General features: G+C 40.0%; 1 protein-coding gene across 1 annotated transcript; it reads left to right on the top strand.

The window, feature by feature from the left end:
- Window positions 1-3,031: 3,031 nt before the first annotated feature.
- On the top strand, window positions 3,032-8,736 carry LOC121912584 (toll-like receptor 13). Its single transcript, XM_042434808.1, has 3 exons — window positions 3,032-5,643; window positions 6,655-6,772; window positions 8,410-8,736. Exons 1-3 carry the CDS (start codon window positions 3,153-3,155, stop codon window positions 8,681-8,683), a joined length of 2,883 nt encoding a protein of 960 aa, XP_042290742.1. The 5' UTR covers window positions 3,032-3,152; the 3' UTR covers window positions 8,684-8,736.
- Window positions 8,737-11,002: the final 2,266 nt, after the last annotated feature.

Here is an 11,002-nt window from a genome sequence, read left to right as displayed (position 1 = left end):
GATTCCATCTGACATGTTTATTTGGTTCAATATCCTCCCTTCATAAGAGTTCATGTTCATTTAAGACAAATCCCTAATTATCAAATGAACTCTCGTTTTCAAATATTAAACTCTGTTGAAACTTTCTAAAATACCCTTGAAACCTTTCTGGAATATTTACTGAATCTCTCTTGAATATCTACAGAAACCTTCTTGTATACTGTATCAACTGCAAACCTTCATATTTACAAAAAAATCTTTTCAATAATTCTTGAATATTTACTGAAACTCTTGCTCTCCAGGAAGGTGAGAAAGGCAACTAAATACCAGAGACGTTAACTTTAATAAATACTTTCACACAAGTCCGTCGTGTGCAGTCACACTTCTCTATCTGCAGACCTGTTTCCTGGAAGATAATCAATATTGATTCCATTAACGGTGTCGTTCCTGTTGATACATTCAGTTCCTCTTCTGTAGAACCAGAGTCACCGTGTACGATCAGACAACGTTTCCTGTTTCTTCTTTTCTAACAGACGAGTTGTTCATTTCAAGCAGAACGATGTGGTTACAACATATAAAAGGTCATAAATAAGGTCAAGAGTGCATCATGTTCTTTAAAGGCAAAGCTGAATATACTTCTATGATCATCAACATATTAATACAATAAAATATAATTTCTCCAACAGTTCTCTTCCTCCACACTCTTGAATACTTTATCTACTGAAACCTTTGAATAAATTAATAATTACCCACCAAACCTTCCTGGAATATTTGCTCGACCTCTCTTGAATACTGAAACTTTCTTGAATATCAACAGCAACTCTCCAAATACTTGATATCTGTCATCATTCTTGACTATTTTCCTAAAGTTTCTTAAAAATCTGCTGCAACTTTCTGATAATGTCTTGTTCCTCAGCTGAAAAGGTTTTTATATTATGTAATATTTACATTAACTCTTGAATATTTGCTTCTTCAAACTCTCTTGAATATGTGTGAACATATCAGCGTCCTGTCAGTATTTAAAACAGACTAAAAACAGCTCATTCACGCTCCGTCAGACATGTGCGAGCATCACTGAGTCGAGACGAGCAGAAGTAGGAAGTAGGCGGCCGAGACGTGATGCTCTGAAGCTCGACTGTGAGTATCACAAACATTTATTTATCTGTGATGTTGCTGCATCTGTTTTGTGTTAAAATATAACTGTAATTTCTTTAATAAACAGACACACACACACACATCTCTGATAATGATTTAATAACTCTCAGTTGTAGGAATTTGTGCACTCAAATATCTTTATGGTTTTATGAGGAATTATGAATTATTATTGTGCAACAACTCCAACATAGTGACATAACTCATATTACAGTAGGTGTAATAACAGGGGAACAGTCGTCCTCGTTGGCCACACAAGAGAGATAATGATTGTTATTAATCTTAATTATGATTCTGCAAGATTATAAAGTCTTTTAAGGTGAAGTGACTGAGATAAAAACACAAACAAGTCCACTTTAGTTACATACACATTTATTACTAATACTACAGCTACAAGTACTAAACACTACAACATTTAACAGATGAGACACAAGAGGGAAACTGGTGCACAAGGCTAGTGAATGATTGTAATGAATGATGCAGAGTTATCTATTGTGTAGTTGGTATGAGAGACCTGATAAACAGATGAGATGACTGTTACCTGAGAAGCAGCGAGTCAAATCAACGGTACAACAGCTTAGTTCTGAATCACCAACTGAAATTACAAATCATGATGCACCAGGGTTTAAGCATGTTGATGATGGATTTGTAGGAATACTTGTTTGCTCTCTGGGGCGGCTTCTTGTGGAGAATGGAGTCTGCTGTGCTGGGGTGAGGAGCTGGAGTCTGGATCTGGTAATGATGAGTGAGTCGGCCGGTCCGGACATGAAAAGTTCCCATTGGAAGAGAGCTCCTGGTTCAGGCTCTCTAGACTTAACTCTCAACTCAGGACTCTAGACTTTAGAGGTTTTTAACCTCCTGTTGTACTGAGTCACATCTTCAGACTAGCAAGCTGCAAGCTTTCCACCAGCATGGCAGGAAGCAAGAAGACAAAAGCAAGCAGCAGCCCAAAAAGCAGCTTAGAGTCTCAGACAAGACGATGTTGTAAAGTTTCAGTCTGTCCGCCCAGAAGATGCATCCTGACCAATCCCAGGGGTTGCAGAGTTCTGGGGGAGCAGAGTCAGTCCCCTCCTGTCCACAGACAGGCGGGTACACTTCCTGAATACAGTTACTCCATTAAACAAAGTATTTACAATTTAACAATTGCAGGATTCCTAATTTTGCAAGTTTGATAGTAGCTTTAGGGTTCTGACAGTGAACCAAGCAGAACGGTTCTAAACATGATGGTGTTATCATGGATGATGGAACTATGTTAGTGGTTCATGTCCTGGCTTTAAGGCACGAACAATTTTCAATGTTTTTCTTCTTGTCAACAAATCTTCATGTTTGGATCCAAACAAACAATGAACTGATCTACAAACAAGTATCGTGTGTGTATCAAAGCTGATATATCTGATTCCTCCGTTGTTGTTCAGAAACTATTAAAACCCGTCAGTGAGTCTCAGCGCTGCACTGGGTCACATGTTCCTTCATCAGGAAGAGTTTGGTCACATTAGTTTGTTTAGAAACGGCTCCAAAGACCAATAACAGCATCATGTTTTCAGTCTCCAGAGAGTAGTTCTGTGTAAGGCGGACGCTACTGAGCGTGTGCAGGAACATGGTTCTGTTTACAGCTTTGCTAGCTTGTTGTGCTGCAGATCACAACCTCTAGACTTTGTACTGAGGTTCTTTGAGAAATAGGCAATGTAGTATAAAGTCATGACTTTTATTAAAATTAGATAAAATACTATCAAACCCCAATTTTTTAGGCTATGCTAACATGCTAGCCAAAACAACTTCATAAAGTGACGATATGTTGGGGATGTTGTCTGTCGGAATGCGGAGTTCTTCTGCCTCCAAAAACCTGAAATACAATTTCAATGATTAATCTTCATAAATTAGAGACATTGATTAGATGAAGTAATGTTAAGTAACATTTTGATTCTTGTTGAATTCCTCTGCAGATATACAACAACATCAGGACTGACAGCAGCTGATCTTAAAAGACTGGATATAACAGATCTGAAGATCTACATTCAACAATGGGAACAATACGAAGACGTCTTCTTCTACTTCTATCTCTGCTGCTTCATCTCAACCCTTCACTCACTTATTCGCTGAAAAGCTGTAACATCGATTATTCTGAGGATTCCTCTGCTGATGTTGTCTTGGATTGCTCAAACGGTGAACTCGTTGTTATCCCTGATGACATCCCCGGAGATGTGAGCTCAGTAAATCTCAGGAACAATACCATTGGACGGATTAACAGGGAAGACTTTGGCTTCTTGTCAAAGCTGAGACTTTTGTCCCTGGACTTGAATGAGATCGCTGACATAGACGACGGATCTTTTATAGGTTTGGTGGCGTTGACAAAACTCCGCATGAGATTTAATAATCTTACCAACCTGACGAGCAACCTTTTTCAGGGACTGTCCAACCTCACAACACTTGATGTCGGGAACAACAACATCCAGTTCATCGATACCTCTGCCTTTCAGTTCCTGACCAGCTTACAGACTGTGAAACTCGACTCCAACCAGCTCCGACAAGTTTCCGACATTCAGCCCATCTTACAGCTACCACACTTAAGGGAGCTGATCATTGGAGATAATCAATTTCACTCCTTCCAGACCAAAGATCTGCTGCTGAACATGTCCTCAAGCCTTCAGATGTTAGATGTAGCCCATAACGAGTTGGAAAAGTTCAGCATCACAACACCGATCTTTCCTCGCCTTGAGCTGGTTGACATTTCTCGTTGTGGCCACAATGCCAGCTTGGAGTGGGACATCCCTGACAAGACTCTCCTGAGGAACATAACTCAACTGTATTTTAGCTACAGCTCACTGCCTTTTAAAGAGATGCAAAACGTCCTGCAGAGTCTTGACTCGCTGATGCATCTCAGACTGAATCATATGAGGGAGTATATCAACAAAGGCCTCTTAAAAACGGTCTGCAAAATCCCGACACTTAAGAAACTGGATCTGTCTTACAACCAATGCCCCAATATAAGTGCAAAGCTTGTAAGTTGCTCTCAGCTCACTGAACTTGACCTGTCCATAACTTACATGACTGAACTGTCTCAAGGCTCAATACGATCGATGAAGCAACTGAAGAACCTTGTTGTACAAGGCAACTTCCTCTCCAAAGTGCCAGATGACATCAGCGGTCTCTCCTCCCTCGAGATCCTGGATCTGAGCAACAATCTGCTCACCGAATTAGTCTGCGGGGATTTCCTAAACACGACGCGCCTCACAGAACTTTATCTGAACACCAACCACATTGCCAAACTGGATGGGTGTGTCTTTGAAAATATGAATGATCTTAAAGTTCTAGATTTGAGTGAGAACCTGCTGTGGACATTCGGAAGTGCCTTTAAAATGGGCCTGCAGAGGCTTGAGTTCCTCCATTTGAGCAAAAACTCATTGTCTATTCTTGAAGAGGGGGATTTTAAAGGATTAAGGTCTGTGAAATATTTGGATATGGTGTCAGATAACATCAAATGGGTGAGACATAAAGCTTTAGAGGGACTGAACAACCTGGAGACTCTTATTGTGTTGCTTCCTCTTACATTTGAAATAAACTTCACAGGAATGCAGCAGCTGGAAAATCTCACTATATATTTTAATACTGACATTGGTTTCAAAAAACCTCCTCCAAACCTTTATGAAGCTTTCCCTAATTTAAAATCTTTGAAAATGCTTACAATAATATGCAAGGGTGATCACTTCGGCTATCCCTTTGACATACCGTCATACATCCTCAAGGCTATGGACCGTTTAGAGGAGTTCACAGCTGTGAATTTGTACGTTTCTGCGCCGCATCCAAAGACATTTCAGTTCAACTCTCAGCTCAAGAATCTGACAATTGAGCAGACTGATTTATCAGATTTGGATCCTGAACTGTTTCGGCCGATCCCGAACCTGAAGTCTCTCGATCTGTCCAAAAACAAGCTCAGATCTTTGGATTTTCTGGCTCAGGTCGACCTGCCAGCTCTCAGCTGGTTGAAACTGAGAGAGAATGAGTTGATGGTGATCAATGAAACGGTCTTCCAGTCTCTGCCTGCACTAACATATCTGGACCTGCTTGGTAACCCTTTCGCCTGTAACTGCTCTAACATCGGCTTCATCCAATGGGTGAAGAGCAACAACCAGACACAAGTCGTTAATGCCTACCAGTATGCTTGTTCCTTTCCTGTGGCTAAACGAGGAAGCAAGCTGCTGGACTTTGACATCCAGTCCTGCTGGATTGACGTTAACTTCTTCTGCTTCATTTCCAGCACTTGTCTGGTTGTGTTAACGCTCCTCACATCCTTCATCTACCACTTTCTGAGGTGGCAGCTAGTCTACAGCTTCTACCTCTTCCTGGCCTTCCTCTATGACAGCAGGAGGAGGAAGAAGGAATCTCCTCACTGCTACGACGCCTTCATCTCCTACAACGTTCATGATGAGGCCTGGGTTTACAGAGAGATGCTTCAAGTGCTGGAAGGAGAGCAGGGCTGGAGACTCTGTCTGCACCACAGAGACTTCCAACCAGGTACATTTCACCACTTCTAACTGGTAACCAGTAGGCTTGTTGTTTCTGTCGGCTGACACCAGCCAAATCCCCAAACTCTCACATGGTAACACAGAAGAAAAAGTTAACTTGCAGTCTTTATTTCCAACCACAACAAAGCAGTAGATGTTCGTTTAGAGTCTGCATGCATGTTTCTCTGCTGCTAAAAACTACTAGCTTTGTACTTTGTACTAACTACTGCAATGTAGTAACAGCTACATTATCATCATCTTTTCAAATTAACTGAAAATCATATTTTGAAATATTTGTTTGATTTGTTTGATTATTGTGGAGGTGAAAACAAGAAGAAACTATATAAATGCAGTGAAATTGTGTAGCTGTGTTTAGGCAGGTGAAAGACAAATGGACAAACAGCCATAAACAACCAACTAACAGTACTGACATTTACAGATATTTTGTAAAACAAAACAACATCTGTTAATGGTATCAAGAATTTTCATATCAGTGCTTCCCTCACTGTTTGACTGCTGCATGTTTGCAAATTACGTACAATAATTCATCATGGGAACAGCATCATGGTCACCGAAGTGGTACTCAATAACTCCAGCCAGGGTTTGCAGGTCTATTGTTGGATATTGTTTCAATAACCAAAAATGACATTCAGATTTAACCTGTTTGTCACGTCCTCTTCCTCTTATCTGCCTCCAGTCAGAGAGGTTGAGATTGCAGAGTTTCTGCAGTACGCTGATTATTTTTAAAGTGTTTGAGTTTCACATCCTCTTTATTCATTGCTCTCGTATGTCAGCTACAATATCATGAAGCTCACTTCATCAAACATGCCTCATTGGTTTTGTGGCTTGTGGTGCGAGAGCAGAGTTACAGTTTTTTACTTCTCAGACTGCTGAACATGAACAGACGCATCAGCTGTCAGAGTCTGAGCCTCGACCTGCTGCAACAACATCATCCATCAATACATTTGTCCTGAGTTAGCATCTCACCTTTACCTGCTTTAGTGTTGCTGTGTCTCCACAGGTAAACCCATCATAGAGAACATTACAGACGCCATCTACAGCAGCAGGAAGACCATCTGTGTGATCAGCCAGCGCTACCTGCAGAGCGAGTGGTGCTCCAGAGAGATCCAGATGGCCAGGTGGGGGCCGCTGTCCATCATTAGTCTTTCTTTCTTTAATTTAAACATCTTGGTTGAAGAAACAGAATCATAAAGCTCTGTGGGTGATGTGAAGAGGAGGAAGGAAACCAGGAGGCCGATACAAAAAGTTTCAATCGAGTGAAATCACAAACATCAGACAACAAGACAAAGCAAAGAAAAATAAGAGCAGACAGATCAAAAACAAGAAAAAAAGATAAAGAAAGAATGTTATATTTGTTACATATGTTGGGCGGTCATACATGACTTTGTAACGCATTACAGTAATGTGATTACTGTTTCAGTACCAGTAATGTAAAGGGTTTACAGTTTGAGATTCAGTAATCATATTGCAGCTACAAATCACAGTAACACTCCGTTACTTTTACACTTGGGGGTCTGTGTGCTCGCTGTCTCACCGGAATAAGCTGACAGACGCTCCGGAGGAGGAAAACGTTGTCTTATTCACATGCTGTATGTTCTGGCGTGCTAACGTTAGCCACGGGTACGCCTACACTGAGGAGTCACATGACGCTGGTTTAGCTCAGAGTTGGAGGGTGTGTGCAGTCACTGAGGCTATGCTAACGCTAGGTGTTGGACAGACAGATGGTTGGTCCAGACTGGTTTTCCATTGCAAGAAGCAGCAGGAGAGAACTGTTCAAGACCACTATCCTACGTTTTACTGTTTTAACCCAAACCAAGATCTTTCTCGAACCCTAACCGAGTGATTTTTGTGCCTAATCCTGACCATTTTAACCCCAAACCATTTTTAAACTATTTGAATTTGCTGACACAGAGGAATCCGTACCAATAGCCACTTCCTCTGGAATAATGGTACCATCAGTGGAGGAATCTGATGGAGCTGACGGCTGAGAAACCAAAGTAACGAGTGATGTAATGCATTACTTTTGCTGCTGAGTAATGAGTAAAGTAATGTGATTACTTTACAATGAGTAATATGTAATGAGTAGTTAATTACGACAGAATTACGACAGTAAATGAAAATCCTTTTCAGACCTGTACAATACAGAGACTGTTTAATACGAACACATAGAGCTGCAGTGATTAATTGATTAGTTGATTGACAGAAAATCAATCAGCAACTATTAATTTATTTATATTGACTATTAAATAATCAATTTTAGTGATTTTCTGAGTGTAAATGCCAAATATTTGCTGGTTTCAGCTTCTTAAATGTAATGACTTTCTGTGTATGACAGTAAACTAAATTCCTTTTGAATTTCTGACTGTTGGTCAGACAAAACAATGTTAGAAGACGACTTTTATTTTATACACAAAACAATTTATCAGCAGGTTGATCAAACGGTTAACAGATACATACATTCTAGGGGTGCGCCTGAATACAAACACATTATTAAATACAAAGAAGGTCTGTCTGCACATCAGGGATACATTCAGTTTAGCTCAGTAGTCAGCGCAGTCCTCCTTCATAAGATAGTTTATTCATAAACACTTATTTTAACACCTTAATATCCTCAAATTAAAAGCCTACAAAAATAATAAATAATAAGTGTAATAAAAAGCATCTTTCAGTCCTCACATATAGCAGCACCTCCTGCGTTTATCTCTGATTCAGTCCTCTGAATCGTCCTCATGGTTCGTCCTGTTTGTCGTTGCAGCTTCCGTCTGTTTGACGAGCAGAAGGACGTGTTGATCCTGCTGTTTCTGGAGGAGATCCCGGCCTATCAGCTGTCTCCGTTCTACCGTATGAGGAAGTTGGTGAAGAGACACACCTACCTGAGCTGGTCGCAGGCCGGCCAACACACGGGAGTCTTCTGGCAGAACGTACGGAGAGCTCTGGAGACGAGGGACGCTCCCACCGAGAACACCAACCTGCTGACCGGACCAGCAGGGAGCTTTCACCAACCAGCAGCTCCCATGTCATCAGGCTGAAGTACCTTAAAGTTTCTCTGACAGTCGCTAGCTGCTCCAACTGACTCCCTTTCAAAAAGCCTCAGCTTCTCTCTAGAAATACTGAGTTGATCATTGTTTTCAACGAGTCATTCTGGTCTCAGTCTCTAAATCCCGGCCCTCTAATAAGTGTGCTGGTGGACATTTTGGAAATTATAGCTCCATCAATAAGATTTGAAGACTTATAGCAGCTTTAATGTCTGCCATGTGGGTGTTGATTGACAGCTGTGATTGACAGTTGGCTCTGATACCTGCCCTGTTACCACAATTTAGCTGAAGTAGCTAACGTCAGCCCGAGTGTGCAGCACTCAGTGTTCCCAGTAAGCTAGCGTTAGCTTGGGTCCGAGGTAGCGGGACGTGTTTCCAGAGCGTGTAAGGAAACATCCTGCACTCCTGGCTCCAAACAGAAACGATGGTGCTGAACATGAGCTGCAACTCTGAGCTTCAAACCATCTCCAATGAAACCAACGGGTGACGTCGCACCTCGCTACGTCCGTACAGGCTGCGGCTTTCACTGAGAACTAAAGATCTGGGCCTCATGCAAGAACATTTATATTCTTCTCCTGAATCTCCCTGACTTTTGTTCGTACGAGCTGAACTCATTGGTTTGATCATTCAGAAAACTGAGGCCCCAAAGATATTTTATAATCAGTGTGACTATTACTTAGTTTATCCACCAGAGAGCGCTAATAAGAAGATTTTTACACTGTAAAATGTTCGCTCAGTGTGTATTTTGGTCCCCAAAAAATAGAACAAATCTACATCAAAATTGTTTGTTTCTGATATATTGTAATCATATTTTTTGAAGAATTGTTTATCAGTAAAGCTCTACATATAAGATTTTATTCACAAAAAAGCATTCATGTTCCACATTATATATATATATATGTATGTATATATATATATATACATACATATATATATATGTGTGTGTGTGTGTGTGTGTGTGTGTGTGTATATATGTATGTATATATAATGTATTTTCTGTTTGTGTAAGAATGTTATTGTGTATTGTTCTTAAAACATTTTAAGTAAAATATATAATGTTGTATGAATCATCTCCATCAATGGGCTTCATGCAGGAACCACTTGTGAGTCATTTATCAATATCAAATTCATAAATGCACCTTCGATCAGCAAAAATCACACATGGGGCCTCATGGAAGAAGCACCCATACGAACAGACTCCTTCTCAAGACGTCAGTGTCTCAAATGTCTCAAATGTCTCAAATGTCAATGATTAAATATGAATTTTAGTCTCAGATTTACATGAATTAAAAGCAAAGTAAGATATGAGTTTAACCTCTTACCAGGCAGGTTTATGCACGTCTGAAAATAACAAACCCAAAATAAAAAGGTTCCTGTTCTTCAGGCCTTTTGATGACAGTTAGTCATAAAGTCAGAATAAATATATGGGAACCTGAAAATAGTGTCGTTGATCAGATTAAATCAGAGAAAAAATAACGATATACGTCTGGTTTCAGGTGAGTTATATCACAAATACATATTCAATAAAGTCAACTTTTTGCAGCCAGATTTGTTATGTGTGTGTGCATCTTTATATACAGTCTATGATATGAACGCGCACGCAGAGTTACAGCAATAAATACAAACAGACACACTGCAGACGAGTCAGTCAGCACTAAACACAGATAAGATGCATCAGCACGTTTGATTAAAACAGGAACAAAACATTTAAAAGCAACCAACCAAGATCACTATTTTCATGATACATCAGAACTTCACCAACAGTTTACTGTCCTGCTGTTATGATGTTCCAGGAGGAAGAAGCAGCACATTTTACATTTATATGGTAAATGTGCATAAAAACAGATGTAACACAAGAAGTGACCTTCCTGCAACAACAGCAGCAAAATAAACTGACACATCATGTGCAACAGAAATATGAGAGTTTTCATTTGTTCTAACTTACTGTTTGATTTGTTTGAGATGTCGGCACAGAAATAATAAACATATCTGAGATGAGAGATGTATTAAAGCAGAGTGAGCAGCAGGGGGCAGTCTGACTCTGTGTTTTACTGCACACTGAGGCCACTAAAACAAACAAACCCACACATCCAGAGCAGCTGCAGATACTCTCTTTGCATTTTCTTTTTAATTTCAATTTTTAATTCATTTTAAAATTGTTTCTTTTTTTTTTTTTAACCTGAATGAACGACACAAGAACTCCAGTCTGCAATAAATCTCTTGTAGTAGTAAAACTTGAGTAGTTTGTCTTCTTTAATAACTCAATAAAGACCAATATTAACTTTATTTTCTCTCTGTTAATATGTCGAGTTT

The sequence above is a fragment of the Thunnus maccoyii genome, chromosome 15 (genome assembly GCF_910596095.1).
Source record: "Thunnus maccoyii chromosome 15, fThuMac1.1, whole genome shotgun sequence".
Classification (NCBI taxonomy): Eukaryota; Metazoa; Chordata; class Actinopteri; order Scombriformes; family Scombridae; genus Thunnus; species Thunnus maccoyii.
The sequence above is the reverse complement of the archived record's forward strand: the minus strand, read 5'-3'. Positions and strand labels throughout refer to the sequence as shown.